Source organism: Pithys albifrons, chromosome 25, assembly GCF_047495875.1.
Source record: "Pithys albifrons albifrons isolate INPA30051 chromosome 25, PitAlb_v1, whole genome shotgun sequence".
Lineage (NCBI taxonomy): Eukaryota > Metazoa > Chordata > Aves > Passeriformes > Thamnophilidae > Pithys > Pithys albifrons.
In genome coordinates this window covers 3,321,681-3,346,903 of record NC_092482.1, presented here as the reverse complement: position 1 = coordinate 3,346,903, position 25,223 = coordinate 3,321,681, and the positions used below count along the sequence as shown (strand labels likewise).

General features: G+C 48.6%; 1 protein-coding gene across 4 annotated transcripts in view; it reads left to right on the top strand.

Moving 5' to 3' along the window:
• Window positions 1–25,223, top strand: part of KANSL1 (KAT8 regulatory NSL complex subunit 1) — a 104,379-nt gene that overhangs the window by 71,649 nt on the left and 7,507 nt on the right. For all 4 annotated transcript variants that reach the window (XM_071577376.1, XM_071577378.1, XM_071577375.1 and 1 more), the window contains exons 3-8: window positions 3,296–3,437; window positions 9,490–9,582; window positions 14,712–14,827; window positions 16,435–16,624; window positions 20,683–20,848; window positions 24,731–24,913. In XM_071577376.1, the coding sequence (XP_071433477.1) occupies window positions 3,296–3,437; window positions 9,490–9,582; window positions 14,712–14,827; window positions 16,435–16,624; window positions 20,683–20,848; window positions 24,731–24,913 (890 nt within the window). The remainder of the gene's footprint in view (window positions 1–3,295; window positions 3,438–9,489; window positions 9,583–14,711; window positions 14,828–16,434; window positions 16,625–20,682; window positions 20,849–24,730; window positions 24,914–25,223) is intronic.

Sequence of the window (25,223 nt, the reverse complement as noted above, 5' to 3'; positions counted from 1 at the left end):
CTGATAACAGAGTTCCCCTTCAGCCTGTAACTTCCAGTCTGAGATCAGTTCTAACTCCATTTTTCTGTGCTGTTCCATGTTGTTACCAGGATGGTTTAGCAGCAGCTGGTGGGGCTGCTCTGCTCACTTTGCAGCCAGGCCTTTAGTAGGACAGTCTCCTGGTGAAAAATAAGTCCACTAATCTCTAATTCCCTCAGTTTGGCGGGGCTGTGTCTGTCCTCCCTGCTGGAATTCAGCTGCTTGGACTCAGCAGAAAGTGAGATGGACTGGTGTGTGGATGAGCTGAGGGATGGACTTCCAGCTGAGATTTAAATTGGATATTGGGAAGGAATTCCTGGCTGGGAGGGTGGGCAGGCCCTGGCACAGGTTGGGCAGAGAAGTTGTGGCTGCCCCATCCCTGGGAGTGTCCAAGGCCAGGCTGGACAGGGCTTGGAGCACCCTGGGCTGGTGGGAGGTGTCTTTTTTCTTCCTTGTCTGTTAAAATCAGGATGTTTATCTGACATAAATGTATTTTCAGCCTGGGAATGTGCAGGTGGAAGGACTGGGTCCCACCTGACTTTGGCCCTACATGGAATCACAGGCTGGTTTGGGCTGGAAGGACCTCAAAGCCCACCCAGTGCCACCCCTGCCATGGGCAGGGACACCTCCCACCAGCCCAGGGTGCTCCAAGCCCTGTCCAACCTGGCCTGGGACACTCCCAGGGCTGGGGCAGCCACAGCTTCTCTGGGCACCTGTGCCAGGGCCTGCCCACCCTCCCAGCCAGCAATTCCTTCCCAATATCCCATCTAAATCTACTCTCTTGTCAGTTTGAAGCCATTCCCTTTGTCCTGTCACTCCATGCTCTTACAAAAAGTCCCTCTCCCTCTTTCTTTTAGTCTCCCTTCAGGTTTAAAAAGAAGGGAGAGGGTTTCCCTCTGCCCCAGAGTTGGGGTTTCAGCTCTCCAGTGGCCACTGCAGTGACACAGACTGTGTGTGTTGCTGCTCCTTCTGATGCCAGACAAGACAATAACCATTTTCACAAGGCATTTTAATAGCTAATAAAGACCACACAGAGCTTGTTATCCACATGAGGAGGACACACATCCCATGCATGTTGCTGACAGCACCTCCCAGCTCAGGGTGTGACTGAACAGGCTCTGAAAAAGGCTCAGTTCTAAATATAGAGCCCACACTACTCTGGGTGCTGTTTTGGAAAGTGTGGCTGAGCCATCATTCTGAAGGTTCCCCTCCTCCCCCTGTGCCTCAGGGTGGCAGAGGATGAAGTCCACGTTGCTGTGTTTCACTTCCTTGGGTTATTTTTGGTTTAAATCCAGTGGGTTTTTCTGGGCTGGATGTGTCCTGGTTTTAAGGTGAGGAGCAGGTTTGCTGTTGTGTCACTGAGGAAACTACATGGGTGGAAAGTGATTTGGGGTTTTTTTATACCTAATCTCAATTTCTTTGTAATCTGAGCACAAGAATGAGATGTATTTAACAGGCAGAGGTGCTTTGTAGTTTTTGCAGAGGCAATCCAGGGAGGTGGTGCTTTGAATGTCCCCTCAGCAGCATTTGATTTCTAAAAACTAATCTCTAAATACACTCCCAGGGCTGGGGCAGCCACAACTTCTCTGGGCAACCCGTGCCAGGTCCTCACAGGGAGGAATTCCTTCCCAATATCCCAACTAACCCTGCCCTGTGTTAGTTTGAAGCCCTGTGACTTCATGCCCTTGTCCAAAGTCCCTCTCCAGTTTTCTTTTAGTGTAACTCATGCAGGGTTAAATCTGACCTTGCTGTGGCATTCCATGCTGGAATTCCCACCAAACACAAGGTCAGCATTGATTAAAACAGAGCAGGCACTTTACACAGGGAAATATTCCAGAGAGAAGCCTCAAACTCCTAAAACTGTTTTGAAAATGGTCTTTGGGAGGGTGGTAGGCAAGAGGATCCATCCCCTGTTTTGGTGGGAATTTGTCCCTGTCTGTATTGGCACATCCAGCAGGAATATGGGTAACATCTTGTTCTAAATTCTTGCAGTTTGAAGCAGCCAACTCCTCCTTTCCAAGGTATTTCTATTAGTTGATTTGAAACTTGTAATAATCTTGGGACTTTTATTTATGTATTTATTTCATTTGTAGGCAAGTGCTTTCAGTAGCAGTTATGCCTAAGCCCTCACAGAGACAGATTGTTCTGAGAACTTGATGATTGTTGCTCCTTCCCATCTCTGCAGCTGGGGCTGCCTCAGGACTAAACCTCATTTTACCACGTGCTGCTTCTGCTGCAGTGGCTGCTTTTGGCTCCAGAACTGGTTAATCTCAGCTCAAGACCTTCTGGTTTGGTTTTGGAGGAAACATCTGGGCATTGCTGGGACTCCCCCACGTGCTCTGGCTGGTTCAGGATTGCTACACAAGGAGGGGGGAGATGGGCAAAAAGGGAATTATTTTGTGATTAATTTCCTAATTGCCAAACATCCAGATGTGGCAAAGGCTTTGTGCAGCAGCACTGGATTTGTCAGCACTTTCTGCTGGTGCTTTTTTCCTGCTCCATGTCAGGGTTTTCTTCCTTTCTGGGCAGCCTTAATTACTTATCCACCAGAACTGGGATTCTTAGGGTGTATTTTCATGACACTGTGGCTGTGAAGCCATAGATTTATCCATACTTTACCATCCTTGTGTTCCTTTCTGCCCTGGAGTGCAGCAGCAGCAGATTAAAGGTGTTTTGATGACAATTGATACTATTTCCTGGCTTCTTTATTAGCTTGGTGTGTCCATCAGGTGCAGAAATGGAGTTTGCTGTTGCCCTCTGTCCTTTGCAGCACCTCCTGGAAGGTGCTGGGGGCTCTGTCACTCCTCTCCAACTGGTGGTTCCTCTTAAACCCCAAAGGTGGTGGTTGTGAAACTTGCCTCTGAGGTTCAGCTGTGGCCACGTGGTGTTCAGGTGGATTTTGGGACCGATGACAGATGGATTTTTTAAAGAGAAGTGACAGCAGATGGGTTTGGTTTTCTCCAAGACTTGGAAAACTGGGGTCCAGATAGAACTGGAGCTGCTGGTTGAGCTGAGAGTGGAGTAAAATCTTAGTGCTTGTATGGACAGGACTTCAGTCAGTGGGTACCAGAAGCTGTTTGGAAATGGCTCTGCAGACACAGGGCCCTTCCAGCACACCTGCAATCCATTGGGAATTATTAGCAGTGAGGACATGGTGGCACTTGTGCCATCCAGGAGGGAGCTTTGGCTCCATCCCTCAGTTCTGCTTGGATTTCTGTGGCCTGGCTAATTGAACTCACACTCCAAATAACCCCCCCTGCCCTGTGTGTTTCCCCAGGAGGCGCAGGGCGGAGTGGAGATGGGCCGCAGACCGCGCCGCCATCGTCAGCCGCTGGAACTGGCTCCAGGCCCACGTCTCCGACCTGGAATACCGAATCCGGCAGCAGACGGACATCTACAAGCAGATTAGAGCCAATAAGGTGAGGACCAGGGTGCCTGTGGGGACCTGTGGGGCAGTGGAGAGTGTGGGTGTGGAGTCTGATCCCTGTGGGTCTCTGTGGGGCAGTGGAGAGTGTGGATGTGGAGTCTGATCCCTGTGGATCCGTGTGGGGCAGTGGAGAGTGTGGATGTGGAGTCTGATCCCTGTGGATACCTGTGACACTCTCCTGGGGCACTGGAAAATGTGGATATGAAGTCTGAACCCTGTGGATACCTGTGATGCTGTCCTGGGGCAGTGGAGAGTGTGGGTGTAAAGTCTGATCCCTGTGAGTACCTGTGGGGCAGTGGAGAGTGTGGATGTGGAGTCTGATCCCTGTGGGGCAGTGGAGAGTGTGGATGTGGAGTCTGATCCCTGTGGGTCTCTGTGGGGCAGTGGAGAGTGTGGGTGTGGAGTCTGATCCCTGTGGATCCGTGTGGGGCAGTGGAGAGTGTGGGTGTGGAGTCTGATCCCTGTGGATACCCTGTGATGCTGTCCTGGGGCAGTGGAGAGTGTGGGTGTAAAGTCTGATCCCTGTGGGTACCTGTGATGCTGTCCTGGGGCAGTGGAGAGTGTGGGTGTGGGATCTGATCCCTGTGGGTCCCTGTGGGGCAGTGGAGAGTGTGGGTGTGGGGTCTGATCCCTGGTGGGTCCCTGTGGGGCAGTGGAGAGTGTGGATGTGGAGTCTGATGCTTTTTTCCCCACCTGCATCTCCCCCAAAGCAGCTGTGACTGTTTGTGATGCAGTTTGGCGCGGGCTGGGTGTAATTCCTGCCCCTGGTTCAATATGATGACATGAAGGGAGCACAGTATTTTGCTTTAGAGTCAGTCTCTGGTGCTGAGCAGAGCTGTGACTGTTCCATGTGTGATGCTGCTCCCCATCCCCTTTAAGCCTTTCTCTTTTTTGCTGGGTACTTTTTAAAAAACCTTTCCCATTCTTTCTTTTTTGGAGTAGCTGAAAATGGGCACAAGGAATGATTTCACTGGGGAAGGGAGGGGACTGTGCAGGAAGTGAGTTCAGATGCTATCACAGCACAGGCTTAAAATTGAGTCTGTATCACAAAAAAAGACCATTTTTAGGTGCTGGCTGACCTTTCCCTGTGGAAAGAGTTATTTTTTTTCAGGCTTGCTCTCAGATGGTGGGAGACTGGGGGAGAGCAGGGAAAGGATGAGGAGGGAATTGTTATTGAGACTTGTTCAGGCATGCACATCTAAATGTCAGGCCTTGGAGGGAGGAATGTCTGGAGTTTGTGGCGAGAAGGCTCCTGGTATTGCATCAACTTGGAGATCCTCAGGAATTCAGCGTGGCAAATGCTTTTCCCAGGATGTGTGGGGCTCTGGGGATGGTGGGCAGAGGTTTCCTGGGGGGAGAGAGCACAGGCAGGGCAGGGAGCCTGGACTTTGATGCAGCTGGGCAGAAAAACAGGCTAATTGAGTGAGTGAGGGCTCTAAATGAGTAGGTGGAAGAGCAGAATCCATTACTGAGATTAGGGCAAAAGGCTCCTGGGAGGTGGCTCTGTGTCAAATTAATGATTCTTCACAAAGAATCCTCTTCCTTCTGTCTTAAAGCTCGTGGTGCAACGTGGTTTTTAAGTACAAAACACAAGGTAGCTGAACATTTATATGCTAAAATTTAAGTGATGGAAGAAATGAGAAAGGTCATAAAGTCATAGAATGGATTGGGTTGGACAAGACCTCTGAGATCATCAAGTCCAACCCTTGGTCCAACTCCAGTCCCTTTACCAGATCATGGCACTCAGTGCCACGGCCAAGCTCAGTTGAAAACCCTCCAGGGATGGGGAATCCACCCCCTCTCTGGGCAGCCCATTCCAATGCCTGAGCACTCTCTCTGCAAAGAATTTCTTTCTCATCTCCAACTTCAATTTCCCCTGGCAGAGCTTGAGCCCATCGTGCCCCCTTGTCCTATTGCTGAGTGCCTGGGAGAAGAGACCAACCCCCACGTGGCCACAACTTCCCTTCAGGCAGTTCCAGACAGTGCTGAGGTCACCTCTGAGCCTCCTCTTCTCCAGGCTGAACACCCCCAGCTCCCTCAGCCTCTCCCCACAGCACTTGTGCTCCAGTCTCTTCTCCAGCCTTGTTGCTCTTCTCAGTTGGGTTGGAAGAGACCTCTGAGATCATCAAGTCCAACCCTTGATCCAACCCCACTGGGATCACTCTGGCACTCAGTGCCCTGGGCTGGTGATCCCAGTGGGGTTGGATCAAGACATGGTGGATTCTCTGTCCCTGGAGGTGTTTCAGAGGACACTCAGTGCCACATCCAGTCCCTTCTCCAGCCTCGTTGCTCTTCTCTGGCCCCGCTCCAGCCCCTCAATCTCTTGCCTCAACTGAGGGGCCCAGAACTGAACACAACACTCAAGGTGTGGCCTCCCCAAGGCAGAGTCCAGGGGAAGGGTCACTGCCCTGGGCCTGCTGGCCACGCTAGTTTTAATACAGGACAGGATTCAGGGCTTTCTCCAGGTGGTGACAACCTGACCGGCCCATGGAATGGGCTGGTAATGGGCACAGCCATCCCATGTGTTTGTACCTGAGGTTGCAGTCCCAGGTCTGAAGGAGTCGTGTCACAGGTGAGGGTTTGGCACAGAGGATGTCACTGCTTTGATTTGTTCACACACAAACTCAACTGCCATAACCCAGTACTTGAACTGAAGATAAAACACCATTTGGGGTGCAGGGAGTTCAGATCCTGAGGGTTTTGCAGAGTAGCTGTTCTGCCTGAACAGGAGAAAACCAGAACCACGAGTATCACATACCCCATCTCTGACAGGACTTGCTGGAGGCACCTCTTGCACTCAGCTGTCCTTGAGCTCTTGTTTCTGTTTCAATCAATGAAAAACTCAGAGAAAGATTCATAAAAGAGCTTGGGACAGCCATAGGAAACTAGAAAAACAACCCTGTATTTCACTAACATAACTTGTTGGAATGGATTTGACTTCAAAATGGACAAGGAAAACAATTAAAGAATTTGGAAACACCTTGTTTTCTCTATCAACTTAACTCAGCCCCAGCTTATTTGGCCATAAGGGGGTTAAAATGTTACTGCTGCAAGAATTGAAAGTCCTGCAAGTTCTGAAATTCAAAGAAATTCTCTTTCATTCTTTTCTCTATATGGTAAGAGTTTACATCCCAGTGTAGCCTTCAGGGAAAACTCATTGCTGTGTCAGATCAAAGCAGGGGAAGGACCAGGCAGTCAAAAATAACCTCCTGTTTTGAGGCTGTGCTGCTGCCTGAGTGTCTCAGCAGGAATTGTGTCCTCAGTCAGAGCCTGGTGAGCTGTGGAGGAAAACAACAAATCAGTGAACATGTGCTGGGGTTGGTTGTAAAATACCCTGTTTTCAGGCACTTAAAAATAGCAGGTTGTTGTGCCTTTGGATTGGAAGGGTGTGTACAGTGAATTTAAAGGCCTGGGTGTCTGTGAAGGTGATTGGGAGGTTTTGTTCCTTGTTACAGAGGTGCATTTTGGGGGCAGGACCTGGTGTGGAGCTTCACACAGAGCCTTGGCACCTCCTGCCTGGGGGTGGCAGCTGCTCCTCCCTCCTTGGGAAGGAGCAAACAGCATTTCCCTCTCTTTCTGTGCCCCTCACAAGTCTCCCCCTCAGGACTGAGGTAATTTAAGCTGAAGAGCTCCTGCAGGAATCTGCAGTGGCAGATCTGGTGGAAATACAGTGACCAAACCCCCTGAAAAATTGTTTTGCCATCTCTGCAGGTCCAGGGTGTTCCCAGCCCATCCCAGGTGGGTTCTCTGTGTCCCCTCCGAGGGTTTGGGATGCTCTGGGAGCCCCAGGGAGGGCTGAGCTCTGCCGGAGCTGCTGAGTCAGGAGAAACTCGTGATGGGAAGGGTGGGGTGGGACTTGGGAGGAGCCTCTTGCTGGAAGAATTGGAAGCTCTCACATGAGTTTCCTGTGTCTGCAGTGATAGGATTGGTTTGGGGTAAAAGATAAGAGGTGCTGCCATCCCTCAGTGGGGCTGATCAGGGTGCTCAGTCTCCTGATGAGCCTTAATGTGTGTCAGTCCTTTCCCTCACCCATCAGTCCCTGGGCAGAAGCTGCTGATGGTCCCAGAACTCTGAGGCATCCAAAATATAGCTCAATATAGAGCCATGTGATTGACTTCTCATTAATATCTTAATTAGTGACAAAAATGGAAGTAAAGAAACAGCAGTGTTGTAGGGGACCCTTCCTTTTTGTTTTGTTTTGAAGAATGCTGATGAAAATTGTTGTGGAGCCTTGGAATAATTCAGGTGCACTTCCCTTTCCTGAGAGGAAATTTGGTGTTGCCCTTTCCATTCCCCTCTGTTATCCAAAATGTGTGTGAATAATGGAGATTTAAATCTCTTAGAAGCAAAGCAAGGAGGGCACCAGTAAAGGGAGGATGTGCTTCTAAACAAATAATATACAGAATCATTCACTGCTCCTTCCTGGGGTTTGGAACACCTTCCTCCATCCCCTTCCTCTAAACCAAAAGCAGAAGTCCCTGCTGGCAGTTTCTGTTCCTGATGCCCAGGCCCAACTGCTTTCTGGGGTGTCAGAGGGGGCAGTTTCCTTGGTTCCAGTTTTGCTTCAGTCCCATTTCTCCCATTTTTGGGGCTGGCTGAGCTCTTTGCTGTGGTGTGGCCAAGGATGTTTCCAGAAGCAGCTCTGCAACGTGGTGGGTTCCCTTCAGAGAGGGTCTTTCAAAAGCAGAGGGAAAGCTCAGGAATGTTGAAATTAGACTTCCAGCCTTTCTCAGCCCCTAAACATCCTTCTGGGACATCAGAAAACTCCAGAAAACCATCCTCATGTTTATTCCACACTCTGGCTGCTTCCTCAGTGCTTCTCAGAGGGTCAGTTGTATTTAGTTTATGAACTGTTTGAAAATAAAGTGTCCCTGAACTATGAGCTGCCACAGTCCTGAAACACCACAGGTTGTGTCAAGGCAAAAGATCTGCATCAGAATCATAAAATCCCAAACTGGTTTGGGTTGGAAGGGACCTTAAGGATCACCCAGTTCCCACCCCTGCCATGGAACTCTGAGCAGCTTCCACTGCGTCCTGTGGCACAGGAGGTTTGACTTTGTGGCCCTTGAGGGAGCCTTGTAGCTCCCTCCTCTCTCTCCACATCACGTGTCCAGGTTCCCTTCCAGGCTCTCTTTCTTGTGACACACCGTGCAACCTCCAGAATTGTTTGCAGATGACTGATCTGCCTGTTCTTGATCTGAGCAGCCCTTTCACAGTTCCTTGCTTGACCAAATGCAAACTGGTTGGGGCTTGTCTTTGGCCTGGGCTGTGTTCATGGCCTGTAGGTTCCACCAACACCTAATCCCTTGCACATTCTGCCCTGCTTTGTTATAATAAAGCTCAGAACATGCCTAATCACAACGATTTTATTTCACTTTGTGTTGTTCAGAGAGCAAAGCACTCCTGCCTTTAGATTAAGCTTCACTTAGAGTAAAGCAAGGCAGGACAACATGTTAAGCCTGATAAAACTGCTCTGCCACTGTGTTCTGTCCCACTACTTCACAGCAATGCCTTGTTTTATCAGGGGTTTTCTTTCCTTATTGAATATTGTGACTATCACTTCTTTGAGGGTGGAGGGGAGGGGGGAAAAGCCTTCTCAGAGTAACAAGTTTGACTGGAGATTTTTGGCCCCCACTCAAACTTGTTTGCTTGGCTGTGGTGGTGAGTTCCACTGGGTGGGATGGAAGCAGTCGCTTCCTGCTCTGCTCCAGCAGAATATTCCCTTTGGCTGGGCTGGCTTGTGGCTCCCTGGAGTGGCTGCAGGAGGAGGGGAAGGGCTGGGCAGGGGACACCAGTGGTGCTTCAGCAGTTCTGCCCCAGAGGGAGCTCCACATCTCCTGTTAAAGGGCTGAAGGCACCTGATCTGGCTCCAGCCTTCCCTCTCTGAGCTCAGCTGGGATGTTGGGAATGCCCAGGCAGCAGGGATGGGGTTTGGGATCACAGCTGAAGTTTTGGAGTTTGGGGGGGATGATGCATGTGCAGTTTCCCTGTGGAGGAGACCAAAAGACTCCCAGTTAATTCCTGTTGCCTTCCGTCTCTTCCAGGGACTGATAGTTCTCGGTGAGGCCTCGCCCCCTGATCCTGCAGCAGAGGATTCTTCCCGTCCTGTTAAGCTGGAGCCTGGGGCTGACCGGCTGGTAAGTGCCAGCACTGGACTCACCTGTCCAGGTGCCCCACCTGCATGGATTTTGGGAAGGGAAGGGTCATCCCTGTGCAGTGTGGGGAGAGGGATGCTCAGAGCATGGAACTGGCCCTCTGGAGCAGCTCCTCTCCGTGACTCCACATGGGAATCACTCACCTGTTGGGTCTGTGGCTCACCCTTTCCCACATTATTTTGGGGCTCATAAACAATAGGATTTAAACACCTTTTGGAGCAGAGTTCCTGGGGGCACCTTTGTAGTATGCATTAGCATTTTGTGAAGCTTTAAAATCCCAACTAATCCTTTCCCTCCAGCGAAAAAGTGCCTCAAACTGAGAGCAGCATGATTAGCAAAGGCTGCTAAAGATGTGGCTATTAATAATCTGCCTGAGCATTCCCCCTTGGAAAGGGCACTAATGATTGCAGTGAGATGCACTGGAAACTATGCAGAGTGCCAGGTATTTATTATTTAATGCAGAAATGTAGGGCACAGACTAAAGACTTGTTCAGCCTGCCTGTGATTACTTTTGATCCTGTGGGACGTATAAAAATGGAGGATTTGGAAGTTGTGGAGTAGTATGGAGAGAAGGGTGGTCCCTGCCTGGCTCAAACTTCTGCTGCCAAGCTCCAGCATTCCTGTTCTTCTCTCTCCCAAGCTGCAGCATTCCTGTTCTTCTCTCTCCCAAGTCCCATCATTCCTGTTCTTCTCTCCCAAGCTGCAGCATTTCTGTCCTTCTCTCCCAAGCCCCACCATTCCTGGTTTTCTCTCCTAAGCTGCAGCATTCCTGTTCTTCTCTCCCAAGCCCCAGCATTCCTGCTTTTCTCTCCCAAGCTCCAGCATTCCTGCTTTTCTCTCCCAAGCTCCAGCATTCCTGTTCTCTCTCCCAAGCTCCAGCATTCCTGTTCTTTTCTCCCAAGCTCCAGCATTCCTGGTTTTCTGCCCTAATGCCACTTCTGGGGAACAAACAGCATTAGGATTGCTTGAGGTTCATATTCAATGTAGTTGACACAGATGAAAAACGACTAGAAGTGACTATAAAATCGTACTTGGAGTTTTTTCCTCTGTTCCTGGTAAGGCTTTGTCAGGGATTTCCTGATGCTGTGATAATATTGAGCACACTGATATGAACACAGTGAAGTTTTTTAACCCCAGACCACAGAGGGGTTATTATGAGTGATGGGAATAAAACACCTCCTGGCTTGACACAGGCTTTCAGATGTGTGTTTGGAGTTTAAGTCTTTAATTAGCAGATCAACTGAGCCCAAAACTGCTGGGGAGTTTGGTACAAAGCACAGGTTTTGCTTATGACTGAAGGAGTGGATGGTGGTTGAGATGAAGGCAGAGCTGAGGGGCAGCAGGGGCTGGACAGGGGCTGGACAGGCTGATGGAGTCAGGAGCATTCTGCAGTGTGTGGGTTTGAACAGTGGTGTCCACCTGTCCTGTGCTCCCCCCAGTCCTTCTTGTGCTTTACCCCAAAAAGCACATGGAGAATAATAATCAGGCCCAGTCCCAGCAGGCTCTGATCTGCCCCCAGAGCAGCTCCTGCACTGATGGAGTGGCTGTTCTTTGGGAGCTCATCTGGAATGCCAGGCTGATAATGGAGAAAAAAGAGCAGACTTATCAGTGATAGGGAGAATATTTTCTTGCTTGTCTTTTTAAACCTGGGAATGTGCAGGTGGATGGATCATGTCCCACCTGACTTTGGCTCTACATGGAATCACAGAATTCCAGACTGGTTTGGGTTGGAAGGGACCTTAAAGCCCATCCTGTGCCACCCCTGCCATGGGCAGGGACACCTCCCACCAGCCCAGGGTGCTCCAAGCCCTGTCCAACCTGGCCTGGGACACTCCCAGGGCTGGGGCAGCCACAGCTTCTCTGGGCACCTGTGCCAGGGCCTGCCCACCCTCCCAGGGAAGGATATTTTTGTAGTACCCACTCTGAATTTGTCCTCCTTCAGCTTAAGGCCAAGTAGCATTAATACAAAGTAAAGACATTTTACATACATTTACAAAATCATCACATTGTCCTTTTTTAGACCGTCTTAGACAATCTTGGCGTGTTTAAAAGTGACAGAGTAGATTCCTGGTGAAGGTAAAGGAAGCTGCTCTTGTTTTGCTGCACAGCCATCTCCCTGCTGCTGTGTTTACTCATTTCCTGCTTTCTCCCTTTCCTCATCCCTTTCACTTGGGTCTGAGCTCTCCAGACAGAGTTGTGTAACTACAGAGCTCGCTCTGGCAGCTCTGCAGGTACCAGTGACACAAATCACAGGCACTGAGAGCCGTGAAAAGCAGCATTTCCAGTGTAACACCAGCTGCAGGTTCCCACTTGGCACCTTCCTGTGGCTGCTCCTGCATCCCAGGGTCCCACCTCGGAGCCTGCTCCTGAAAATGCTGTTTTATTCCCTTTCCAGGGGGACACACACGTCATTCCACACTCCCAGCTCTCCTGTAGTGGTGCTGGAGGGGTCAGCCACCAGAACTGCTGCTTCCAGCACCCAGCCAAGAGGGTTTCTGCTTAATTAGGGCTGCTCATTAGGGCGGGGTGTTGAGTCAGAGCCTTGATGTGCTCGGAGCCAGAGATGAGCCCCTTCCCGGTGTGTTGGACATTTTCTGGAAGGGTGTCTGTCTCTTGGGCCAATCCTGGAGAGGAGCTTATCATTTGGCACTCTCTGGGCTGTTGGAATCAAGGGCTTTTTTCCCCTCAAACTGGCAGAGTAAGAGACACATCTGCAACGTGGAATAAGGGGAGGAATCCATCCTGTCTCACCCCCGGCTCCCTTTGGATCTCATCCTCTCCTGAGTGCCCCCCCTGGCTGGATACGTGTCCTTGGGCATTGGCTGATAATCCCAGGGAGGAACTAATCCTATTGCCAGTGCAGGGAAGGGCTTTGCAAATAAGGCCTGGGAATATCTGTTGGGAACTGAAGCTCAGTAGGTGAATAAATATTTTTGCCTGAAGATGGAAATAACACGAAGCCCTGAAGACATAACTTGGCTGTTGATTCCTTGCTTGGATTGCTCATCTAGCGAGGGGATGCACCCAAAATAGTTGGTAGTTAGGGGGTTGTGTCTATTAATAGGTGAAGGTCTGCCCCTGCCTGGTTTTGTTTGGAGTTTTTTGGGAATACAGGGAACATTCCTGGTGTTGGCTCATGACTCCCTGCCCACACACAGCTGCTTTGCTGCCCTGAGGGCCCCTGTAGCCTGCTGGTTTCATGTGCAACAAGGAGATGTGTTACAGCTGAAAGTCTGACACCCCTTCAGGAGTTCTGTGCATCCTGAAGACCTGGACTTGCACACCCAAACCAGGCAGGCAGGAGCATAGCTGTGATCCTGGGGTGGTGGACACTGCTCTGGATGCCATCCCAGAGCCCTGGGAGTGCAGCAGGAGGAGCTGGTGTGGGATCTCTGCATGCAGGAGGTGTTGGCTCCTGTGGCTGTGCTGGGAACACCCATGGCAGGGTGATAAGCTGAGCCTGTGCTGCTCCTGATAAACACCCGTTGGATTGATGCTTCCCAGCTCCTCCACAGGACACAGCCAGGTCACCCTCCCCTCCTGGCCTGAACCCCCGAGCCAGAGCCAGCTCTTGGAGAAGTTCCTCCTTTAAGACCCTTTCTGGAGAAGAAAATAAATACTCAGTTTCAAAAGAGTTTATGAGTCATGAGAGTCCCCGCCCTGCCGACCCAGGGGTGCCTCAGGCAGGGCTGCCACGTGAAGGTTCAGCCTTGCCAAGCCTCTGGAAAGCAGAGGGAAAGTGCTCAGCCCCTGTGCTGACTTCACCTCACCTGGCTCTGCCTGGTGTCTCAGGTGTGACCTCATCCTGCTCAGCCCAGGTGGCAGAGGAGCCTGTTGGGGTGATCCTGTCTCTGCTCCCCCACGGGAGAAGCACCTCATTGTAGCAAAGTACAGAAGCACCAGCAAAGTTCCTCAGACAGGCCCAGGCAGAAGGTGGTGTGTGTGTTGGCAAGAGTTGCCCTTCCCCGGGTGACTCAGGTTGGTGCTGCTCTGGAAACCGTTAATCCAGCGTGGCCACCTGTCCTTGAGTTGGGAATGATTGCAGGGAGGATTTAATCAGTGCAAACCCCCTGGGTTTGGGATGCAGTCAGGGACAAGCAGGGGGCTGGCTGGGCATCTCTGGGGGGGCCAGAGCTCTGCTTTTGCCCTTTTTATTAATACTTGAACCCCACACCAGCATGAAGGGGAAACCCCAGCTGGAGACAGGGCAGGGAGTGGAGGAGGTGCCTCAGGAAGGAGGGAATGAAGTTCACCCCAGGGAGGAGCATGTCTGACCCCAAAAACGAGGGACTGCAAGGCTTAGACTGGGGGTGATGAGTTCCAGGGGTATGGACATGCTGAACCAAGCTGGCACCTGCTGGGATGGAGAACAGGAATGTCCCTGGTGGGAGGCACAAAGCCAGGATGTCCTTGGTGGCTTGGACAGTCCCTGCAGAGCCAGGGAGTTTGTGTTGCAGAGCTAAGGCAGAAGGGATTGTGGAGCTCAATGTCTTTAACTCAGTTTTTATTTACTTTCCTCTGCCAAAAAGGTGCTTCCAGCTTTGTGTTTATCTGCCACTTTCAGCATCACAGACTTGCCCTCCTTGCATCCAAACCCCACAGTTAAAGCACTTTTTAAAGTGCTTTTAGGACCGTGTTTGCACAGGCAGGGAGTTAAAATGCAAATTCAGTTTTGCAAGTCTGTTCTGCTCTCCCTGCCCTCCCATTTTCCCCCCAGTGCTTGGGCAGGAGCTTCCAGCACATCCCAAACTGCAGCAGAGCCTGGGAGCTTTACAGGTGGTGATGAACTCGTTTGCACCATGGAGACAAAATGCTAAAATCTCCTTACAGCCCCTCAGCCTTTCATGCTCCTGCTTGCCTGAGGGGAATTAAAGTCCTTTGGATCTTGGAATGAAAGTGCTGCTCTGGATCCATCCTCTTGCTGCTCCCTAAGAACTCCTTTTGTCCCTGGTCTCATGTTCATGTGGTGACTTCTGACCCCTGGTTTGAAGTCCTGTGTGCCAATCCATGGCTACAGTGCAGAATCCTCAGCTACAATCGGGGAATAAGAAAGTTGGGGTTGTTTAAGAAGCTTTTTTTTATTAATTTATATTCTTCCCATCTTTCCTCAGAGTGTTTCTGGATCCCAGCCATTAGAAAACTTGGGTATTTCTGCTGCAAATACTCCTGAATCCCATCCCACCAAGTCCTGTGGAGCACCAAGACCCGTCAATGGAGTTATTAACACGTAAGCTGCTGGGACTCTTTGGGAAGAGTGTGATTTTTATGATGCTGACAACATCTCATTGGAAAACCAGCCTTGGTGATGGTATAAAGTGTCTCTTTTTTCAAAACCCAAGGTGGTAGATCATGCCTGGAAACATTTAGGAGGAGATGGGCTGCTTGAGGTTTTCTGCTGCGTTGTTTTGCTGAAAATGGAATTAAACTGTGCCATGTTTACCCGAGCAGGCCCTGCAGGCAGCCCTGCTCTGGGCATGGGCAAATCTTGGTGCCTCCTGAGGGGTTTTCATGCACTTGCAAGTTGTGTGAGTCAAAGGGACTAGTGCCCCACTTGTAACCACTGACCCACTTTTCTGGAGCTGCTGAGGATCACAAATCCCACTGATTTGGGGACTAAGGGTTTCTAAATTCCTCATTTCTCCAGGCTGGTTTTGTTCAGGAGGTCTTGAAGTGGGTGAATGAGAACAAGTGAAAGACACTCCATGAGGCTACAGAGTTGAACCACTGGAAACCCCTTGAAAACCATTACACTTGCTCAGGACCTTGAGGGAGGCAGGGCCAGGGAAGGAGGGAGGGAGGGATGGATGCTGCCCCAGTGGAGTGGGAGGAAGGATGGGAATCATGGATCAAGGAGCCCCTGGCTGCAGCTGGATCACTGCAGGCTGTCACAGAGCCCTTTGTGTCCCTGCAGCCTTTGAACTGCTCAGCCTCAGACTGCAGGGCTTTCATCTTTTGCATTTTTAGAAATGAAACACTTGCAGAATAGACATGAAAAGGTTCTGTAGGGGAGGTGCTGCTGTGCTGGGCTGTGGTTGGGGCCAGATGGGGGATTGATGCCAGGGCTGTTGTGTCCTTTGTGAGAGAAAAGAGGTTAATGTTAACATTGCACCTTTCTGCTGAGAGATGTTACAGGTGCAGATCTCAAATATTCATCAGAAGCAACTTCCCGTCAGAGTTAAATATTTTTTCTATAAAACTGTATGTTCTCTGGCATTTACACTCATGAAAACTTGTTGTCTTAAGATTCCCTGAACTGTAATTCTGGAGGAAGCTGAATTCTAAGATTAAAGCTGTTCAGGTCTAGAGTGGCTTTTGCTCTAAAAAATATTTTTTGTTCAGAGCTTCATAGAATCACAGAATGGATTGGGTTGGAAAAGCCCTCCGAGATCATCAAGCCCAACCCTTGGTCCAACTCCAGTCCCTTTACCAGATCATGGCACTCAGTGCCACGGCCAAGCTCAGCTGAAAAACCTCCAGGGATGGGGAATCCACCCCCTCTCTGGGCAGCCCATTCCAATCCCTGAGCACTCTCTCTGCAAAGAATTTTTTTCTGATCTCCAACTTCAATTTCCCCTGGCAGAGCTTGAGCCTGTGCCCTCTTGTCCTGTTGCTGAGTGCCTGGGAGAATATTTTTTGTTCAGAGCTTCCAAAAGTATTTTGTCAAAGGTTCAGTGGTGGGACAGTGGAAGGTGAACCAAAGTAAAAGAAGAAAATCAGAGTTGGTTGAATAAAAACTGTTGCCTCATGAACTGCAAAGCTTTAAACTTGGCTCAGAGTGTTCGCTCAGGTCTGAGTGAGTAACTGGAGTGTCCTCTGCTCTCTCCTGGCCACCAGCCTCCAGCCTGGCCTGGCAGAACACGCTCAGGGAGATGGCCAGGACGCTGAGGAGCTGCTGCAGAAGAGGCAGCGGCTGAGCCTGGTGCCCCCGGACGGGACCTGCGTCGCCGCCCGCACCCGCCCCGTGCTCGGCTGCAAGAAACGGCGCCTCGTCCGGCCCAGCACCATCATGCCCCTCTCCAAAAAGGTGAGCTTGGCCTTGCTTGGTACTCCTTTTGTTGTAAAGAGGGAAAAAATAACAGGGAGGAAAAGCAGGGCAGTGATGGTTCAGAGGCCTGTTGGAAAAGTAAAGGAGAAATAAAGGAGGAACTTGATTTGTTGGAAGGTTTTTCTTGGCTGATGCTGGGGAGAGAATGACAGAATCATGGAATGGATTGGGTTGGAAAAAACCTTTGAGATCATCAAGTCCAACCCTTGATCCAACCCCACTGTGATCACCAGCCCAGGGCACTCAGTGCCCTGGGCTGGTGATCACAGTGGGGTTGGATCAAGATGTGGTAGATTCTCACTCAGTGCCACATCCATTGAATCATAGAATGGATTGGGTTGGAAAAGACCACCCAGATCATCAAGTCCAACCCTTGGTCCAACTCCAGTCCCTTTACCAGATCATGGCACTCAGTGCCACGGCCAAGCTCAGCTGAAAAACCTCCAGGGATGGGGAATCCACCCCCTCTCTGGGCAGCCCATTCCAATGCCTGAGCACTCTCTCTGCAAAGAATTTCTTTCTGCTCTCCAATTTCCCCTGGCAGAGCTTGAGCCCATCGTGCCCCCTTGTCCTATTGCTGAGTGCCTGGGAGAAGAGACCAACTCTGAACTCTGCTGAACTCTGGGTTTTCTTTTCTCAAACCAACCAGCCTGAGGTGAACTCAAGACCAAGGAGTTCAGTGTGGCTGAGGCAGTACCAGGAAACCTTAACTCTGACACAGGAATTAACACAGCCCCAGGAACCCCCTGCTACTGCTCAAGGGCAAACCACAGTTGTCTGCCCAGGGCTACATGGAATGCCCTGCTCAGGTGGTTGTGTCTGCATCCAGTGCTTCAATTTGGAAGTCATGGAATGCTCTGACTGTTCCTGGGTTTGTTACTTGGATTTTTACAAATTTATTTTACATTCCTCTCCCTTATGCAGAATTCCTTCAGTGGAAATACAGTTTATTGCCTGTTAGAGAAAGGGCTGCTCTTCATTCTCTTTTATTTCTCTTATGAACACCATAAATTGTCAGTTGGAGGGAAAATAGTAAGAGATTGAGGAATTAAGGACCTTTCTTTGAGCCTGCAGAACCAGAGATGGCAGAAATCCACTTTGCTTTGAGTCAAAGTGTTCCAGGTCCAACTTCCCCACAAGGGTTTGGGGGTTTTCACTCTGGATGTTTTAAATCAAAGCTCAAAAAGCACCACTTCTCTGAGCAAAATGGATTATTGCCCAGCTGAGTCAGCTTTACCTGATCACTCATTTGCAGTTTTAACTGGGGAGTTTCTGGGAGAGCTCTTGAGTGGTTTTTGGCAAGATCTCAGGGATTTGAAAGTTCATGAACTGTTCCGTGGATGATGCTGAGTTGTTCCCTCAGTGTTTGGGTGTTTATTGTGTGTTAGATCTTTGTTGTACTCACCAAATACTTCTGGTAATACAAGATTGTTAAGAAGAGCAGTTCCAAGAGTGGAAGAAGTGCAGGATGATTTCTCTGGTTATTCCAGAGACAGCTGAGCCATGGCCAAGTCGTGCTCCAGAACTCCCATGTCCAGTTGACCACTCCCCAATAAAAACTGGTTGTGGGTTGGTGCAACCAGAAGTAACAACCAGGAGAGATTAAAATCTCAACAGACATCATCCATAACTTTTAAATTTTAAAGCTGGAAGATGTCCTGTAGGAAAGAAAAGTGATTTAAAGGTTGAGTGTGTGTTGGTAGCAGTGGCAGGATTACCTCACTGCCTGCACAGCCACCCTGCCTAAAGCCCCTGGCGTTACTTTTTATTATTTTTTTAATTAATTCTCAGCAGTGCTGATTCATGCTCATTTTGGGATCCATCACATCCACCACATCCCCTGGGCAGAGCTTTCAGACTAACTAACTACTCACTTACCTTTTCCTGCTCTTCCCTGGGCACTGAAGTCTCTGCCTGTTGCATTTGCCCTCAGGGAATTACCTTTGATTAATTTGAGGTAATTTCTCTTAATTTATAGCCATGAGTGGATCTCCAGCTCTTTCCTTCAGGGTGTTTGTAGCCCTCCCAGTGCAGTGTTATTTGCTGTGGGTGTCTCTTACATCATCCAAGTCATTAATGGAAATTACTTGAATAATTGTGCCTCAGGACAGGATCCAGTTTGATCCATTCTCCCACTGGGATGTGGAATCCTGGATTGTTGTCCCTGCCTGGGATTCACATCCAGTTCTGTGTCTCTCTCCATATAAATGAAGTCTGTATAAAGCCTGTGAATCTGGGAATTGAGTCTGTCCTGGATTAAGGAGCAAGGTTGAAAAACACCTTTGTCACTCTGTAGCTGTCCCCAAGTGTCACCTCTTGGCACATAATGATGGCTCTGACCCATCTGAACTAAAAAAGGCTTTTCCTTCCCTCTCTCTGACAACCCAATTGTGCTGCCTCATGGTTTTTATAAATGAGGTTTCAGCCTAGATAAAATTAAACACTTTTAGTCAAATTTAGCAGCTGTTAAAACTGTCTGTGCTGGTGAGTCGTGGTTTTCAGTTGTGTTTATGCAAAGTGAAATCATCCCTCGTGAGGCCACTCTGAATTAACAGGTTTTATACAAGGGGCATTAAAAAGGAGTGTGTGTATATATATGTTATATGAAAAAGGTGTGTATGTGTATATATATAAGGTATATTAAAAAAGGTGTGTGTATATAAACCTTTTTATATAATTTTTGGTATAGATATTTAAAATCTATTTTTTTCCCATACAAGGTGTGTGTATATAAACCTTTTAATATAATTTTTTGTATCAATATTTAAAATCTAACTTTTTTCACATATAAGATGTGAGTGTATATACCTTTTATATAATTTTTTGTATAGATACTTAAAATATATTTTTTACATAAAAGGTGTATAAATACCTTTTGTACATAATTTTTTGTGTAGATATTTAAAATTTAATTTTTTTTACATACAAGGTGTGTGTATATATTCCTTTTTATATAATTTTTGTATAGATATTTAAGTTTTTTTTCACATATAAGATGTGGGTATATGTACCTTTTTATACAATTTTGTATAGATATTTAAAATCTTAATTTTTTACATACAAGGTACCTGTATATACCTTTCAATATATTTTTATAGATATTTAAAATACAATTTTTTAACATACAGTGTGTGTGTATATACATTTTTATATAATTTTTTTGTGTAGATACTTAAACCTAATTTTTTTCCATACGAGGTGTGTGTATATACCTTTTAATACAATTTTTATAGATATTGAAAATACAATTTTTTACATACAAGGTGTGTATATTTACATTTTTATATAATTTTTGTATAGATATTTTAAATACCATTTTTTTACATAAAAGGTGTGTATATACCTTTTAATATATTTTTATAGATATTGAAAATATAATTTTTTTACATACAAGGTGCATGTATATACCTTTTAATATAGTTTTAATAGATGTTGAAAATATAATTTTTTTACATACAGTGTGTGTGTATATACATTTTTATATAATTTTTTTGTGTAGATACTTAAAACCTAATTTTTTTCCATACGAGGTGTGTGTATATACCTTTTAATACAATTTTTATAGATATTGAAAATATAATTTTTTACATACAACGTGTGTATATTTACATTTTTATATAATTTTTGTATAGATATTTTAAATACAATTTTTTTACATAAAAGGTGTGTATATACCTTTTAATATATTTTTATAGATATTGAAAATATAATTTTTTTACATACAAGGTGCATGTATATACCTTTTAATGTAATTTTAATAGATATTGAAAATACAATTTTTTTACATACAAGGTGCATGTATATACCTTTTAATATAATTTTTAATAGATATTGAAAATATAATTTTTTTACACACAAGGTGTGTGTATATACATTTTAATATAATTTTTTAACAGATATTTAAAATATAAATTTTTTTTACATGCAAGGAGTATAAAAATCCCCCAGCCAACAACCTTGAGGGTGAGAGTGACCATGTGCAGACAGTCCTCAGACACACTGACCCTGTTCCTGACCCTGTTCCTGTCCCTGTTCAGGTGCACCGGCCCCACCTGGCGCGCTGTAGCTGTGACGTCAACCCCTCCTGTGCCCTGTGTGGCACCCGCAGCTCCACCACGCTGGAAATCCAGTACGATGCCCCTCTGCTGGAGCGCCTGTCCCAGCTGGACTCCTGTATCCATCCTGTCCTGTCATTCCCAGATGGTAAGGGCAGCACCCGTGGGTCAGACTGGGTGCTGGGGGGTTGGGTCACAGGGGGTGGGTGGATGGGGCTGCTCCAGAGCTGCTCCTCCATCCTGCACTTCCAGGGGAGCTGCAGAACCCCTGAGGACACCACACTCGTTCAGCTGCAGGTATTTTTAGGATTAGAGCATCCTGAACATGTTTTTGGGAGTCTGACCCGGAGCCTCCCTCGTGGTGGAGAATCCAGGAGTGCCTGGCAGTCTGTCCTGGGCTGTGGCTCCTGGGCTGGGGCTGTTGGGCTTTTAAACCACTTGTGAAATATTTGCTTCTGCAGAGTTTATTCATCCAGATGAAGTGATTTGTGGATTGGTTTGTCACAGGAAATTCTTCTGACCTTGTAAGGAATTGTAAATGGTCTTCCATGGTTCAGAGGGTGCAGCAAGAAGGGATGTTCCCGTTAAGGCACTTGTTTCCCTGGGTTAATCATCATTAAGGGGAATAATTAACCAGCCCTGACTGGGGGTATTCACAGACTTCATGTGTAGGGACTTTTCCCAAGGGAAAAACAGTTCCCAGAGTCTTTTGCTTCCTAGGCTGCCAAATTAAATAGAACCCTATTTGACCAAAAACTGTTGGCTTGGGTGAGATTGGTGTCCATCTGTCATCTTTTCCCTCTGATCCCAAAATCCAGGACCACGAATGGCAGGAACTGATAATTTTGTCAGGAGAACAGGGCAGTGCATGGATCACAGTGGTTCCTTCCCTGGGTGGGAGTTTGTAGCTGCTTAAGGTGTAAAACACCTCCCAGAGAAGCTGTGGCTGCCCCATCCCTGGAATTGTTCAGGGCCAGATTGGATGGACAACTTGGGATAGTGGAAAGTGTCCCTGAGTGGAACTGGATGGGCTTTAAGGTCCCTTCCAACCCAAACCATTCTGGGATTCTAATCCTGGGGGGAAGGTTGGTGGCCTTGCTTCCCATGGGATTGTCAGGTGGTAGGTTTAGGTTGAGTCACTGGTCTAATGTGTGTGTTTGGGTTTAAATTCCAGCTTTTCACAAGCTTTATGTGACACTGGGAAATGCAGGGAGTGTCTGGGAGCAATTAATCTGGCATCTTTCACTAGCACTATATTTAAACCAGACTAAAATAGTAAATTGGTGTTATTTTTAAAAACTAGAGCCCTCCTCTCCCAATGACACAGCTCTGATCAGGAGTGCTCAAGGAACTTAATGAACTCCTGAAGCAGGAATTTATTGCCTGATTTCACAGCACTTGTGATGCTCTGTCTGTAGAGTTAAATCAAATAAACCTGGGAAGTGGGGAGAGAACCTGTTGGGTGCTATCACAGCAGGGCCACCAGGCAACTTATCCCATATTCTTCCCATTATTTAGTGTCCCCTGCAGCCAACTCACAGGGGAAAAGGTCTCTTCTGGCTGCATGAGATTTAAAAACTTTGGGTCTAAAACTATTTGCTGTAAAGATTAAAACACTTACACAGAAATACCCATTTCTCCTACAAGATTAACTCTGGTTATTCACTATTGCTTAGCACAGTCCTCTAGGGCTCATTTTTAGGCATGGGGGTGCTTTTCAGTGCTCAAAAACCAGCCAGGTACCATGTTCAGGTGGGGAATTGCCCTGCCTGGTGCTGTTGGTGGGCAGTGAGGGGTCTCCCTGTCTGTGAGCATTAGTCCAGGATGGACTGGGGCCCCTCCAGGGTGATTTTGGGGCTCCCCTGAGAAGCTGAGGGGCTGGGTGGGTGCTCAGGGCTCAGCCAGGATTCTGGCACGGGCTCTTGCACGGAGCTGTGAGCATGTGCTGACTTTCACTTTGAGCTGTGCCCGGGCTCCCCGGTGCCAGCAGCCAGCCGGGATCTCTCCAGAGCAGTGTGCCAAGGGCAAAATTGCCAGGAGGCTGCGGGAGGAACACGCTCCTTTATTCCTTTATTCCCCTGGCACGCAGAGAGCAGCCAGTGAGGCTTTTAACCCCTGCACTTGTGCTCTGTCAGCGCTTTGTCCCCTTTTGTCCCTTCCTCTCAGGGGGGTGGTGGATTTTTTTTTTTCTGGTTCGTCTGATTTCTCGCTGGGAATTTTTGGATGATGTAATAACCTTGGTGGGAGGATGAGCGCTGGGCTCAGTGTGGTTGCCATCTGCTGGTCCCTGGGAGCCCTGCACTGCTGCCCGAGGGGGAGGAAGAGGAGGAGGAGGAGTGATGGTGTCACTTGCTACACGGCTGTGCTGCCAGCAGGGCACTGCCAGACCAGCAGACAACTCACTTTCTGCTAACAACGTTCTGTCTCGGTTTTCCCCTCCCTCCAGCCTGTTGGCTCATTCCACAGATACGTGGGATATGAATTTTGAGGAGAAAGCAAAAGATTAGCAAAGAGCAGAGGCCACTTCCCCAGGATCTGAGCACTCCAGGGACTGGCAGTCTCCCTGCAGGACTGGCCTGGACCCCCTTCTGTTTTCTGGGATGTGTCCCCACCAACCAGCAGTGGTGGCCTGGGAGCAGCCACCACTCTGTGACAACCCTTCTTTAGCAAAGGGAAGGGGTTAAACAATCCAGGTGCTTGCAGTGCAGCTGTCTGGGATTTTTCCAGGGAGTCAGGTTGAAGTCCCCACTGTGACTCCATCCCATCCTCTGCCAGCTCCCTTCATCCTGTTTGCCTGCCTGGATCTGCTGGGGCTTTCCAGTCCCTGAAATTGGGAGGGATATACTGCAGAGATGTTCAGATATCAGCCAGCAGGGCCTGAGTCTTGCCCTGTGAGGTGGAACTGTGTGTGTCCTGGTCCATGCTGGGGAGGAGAGCAGATGGGCAACATGTCCCACCACAAATCCTGGTGCATAATGACTTTATGGATGTAGTTGGAGAAGATAAATTCACATCTCAGTAGTTTTCATGTTAACCTTGAAGGTTTTAATGCTTTTCCCAACTGGGATTTTGGCCCTTGGGCATATAGAAAGGAGATGGGTCTTAGAGGAGACATAGGCTATGGTATTTGGGGATCAAAGGTGAAGTGGGAAGGCTCATTTGTGAAACTCCTGAGGCTGGAGTAGTTGGTTTTTATTCCCTACCTTAGCCTGTCTGCAGAAGAAATACACAGAACAACCCAATCAGTGTTCTGTCTCTCACCTGAGGTCAGGAGTGCTGGGCTGTGTGGGATTTGGGAGAAAAAAGGCTTGAGCCCTGTGAGCAAGAGCAGAGCCTGTCACAGCAACACAGCACACTGTGCTCTTTGGAGGTGGCAGCATCAAACAGGGACAGGTACCCTGGATCTCTGTGATCTGTGCAAGCACAGAAATCCAGGCTCCAAATGCATCAGTTTCCCAGATAATGACTGTGAATTTACTCTCAGGTGGCTCCATGACCCAGGCAGGGCAGTTACTCTGCTCTTGGAGCCTCTCAGTTGTGCTCACTCACACAGCTTCCCATGACTGAGGTGCCACAGCAGGCAGATTAACATCCCACAGTACCTGGCTGGCTTCTGGCTTGACCTCAGATTGAGAATTTAAAGCTGAATTTCTCTCTTCCAGCCCAGATTTGATGTGCTGAGATACCTGAGATCCTTGGAAGTCAGATCTGAGTTAGCAGCACATGAGAGACCTTCAGGGGTGAAAACACATGGTTTTCCTGACAAAGGCTTCTTTCTCCTGCCAGGATATACTTGGACTCTGAATCCTGTAGGGAAGTCCTTTACTCAAAGAGCTACAGATTAGAAATATTGGGTCCTGTTCCAGGTCCTTTTGAACATGAGGAGGGTGTAGGCAACCCTGGGTCTTACACTCAGTGCCTGTGTGTTCACTGAGGGCTCTTCCTCTGTGGGGGACTGGGAGAGGGTGGTGGAACCACAGCCTTTTGTTGCACCACCAGTTTGGATTCCGTGTCCTGTGTCTCTCTGCAGATGTGCCGACGAGCCTGCACTTCCAGAGCATGTTGAAATCTCAGTGGCAGAACAAACCCTACGAGAAAACCAAACCTCCCAAAAAGCTGTCGCTGAAGCACAGAGCCCCCCTGCCCACCAGCCTGGCAGACCCTGCCCGCAAGGACCGCCACAAGCTGGTCAACTCCTTCTTCACCGCAGCCAGTAAGTGTTGCCCCTGCCCAGTGTGGTACCCGCAGTCTGGGTGGAGAGAGGAGGAGGATGCCCTTCCAATTCCACTCCTGGGGACGAGGCAGGCCAGGGCTGAAGGTGAAGCGTGTGCAGGCTGTGCAGCTCAGGGCTGTAGGGACCCTTTGGTGCTCGGTGTGGGCAGAGCCACAGCTCGCCCAGCACTGGGCACACCCCTCCAGCGCCCTGGGCATGTGTGGAGCCCCTCCTGTCTGGATTCACGGAGCTGGTCAGCTCTGCCCGAGCCTCCTGTGCCAGCAGAAAGAGAGGTGAAAACAGGCGTTTC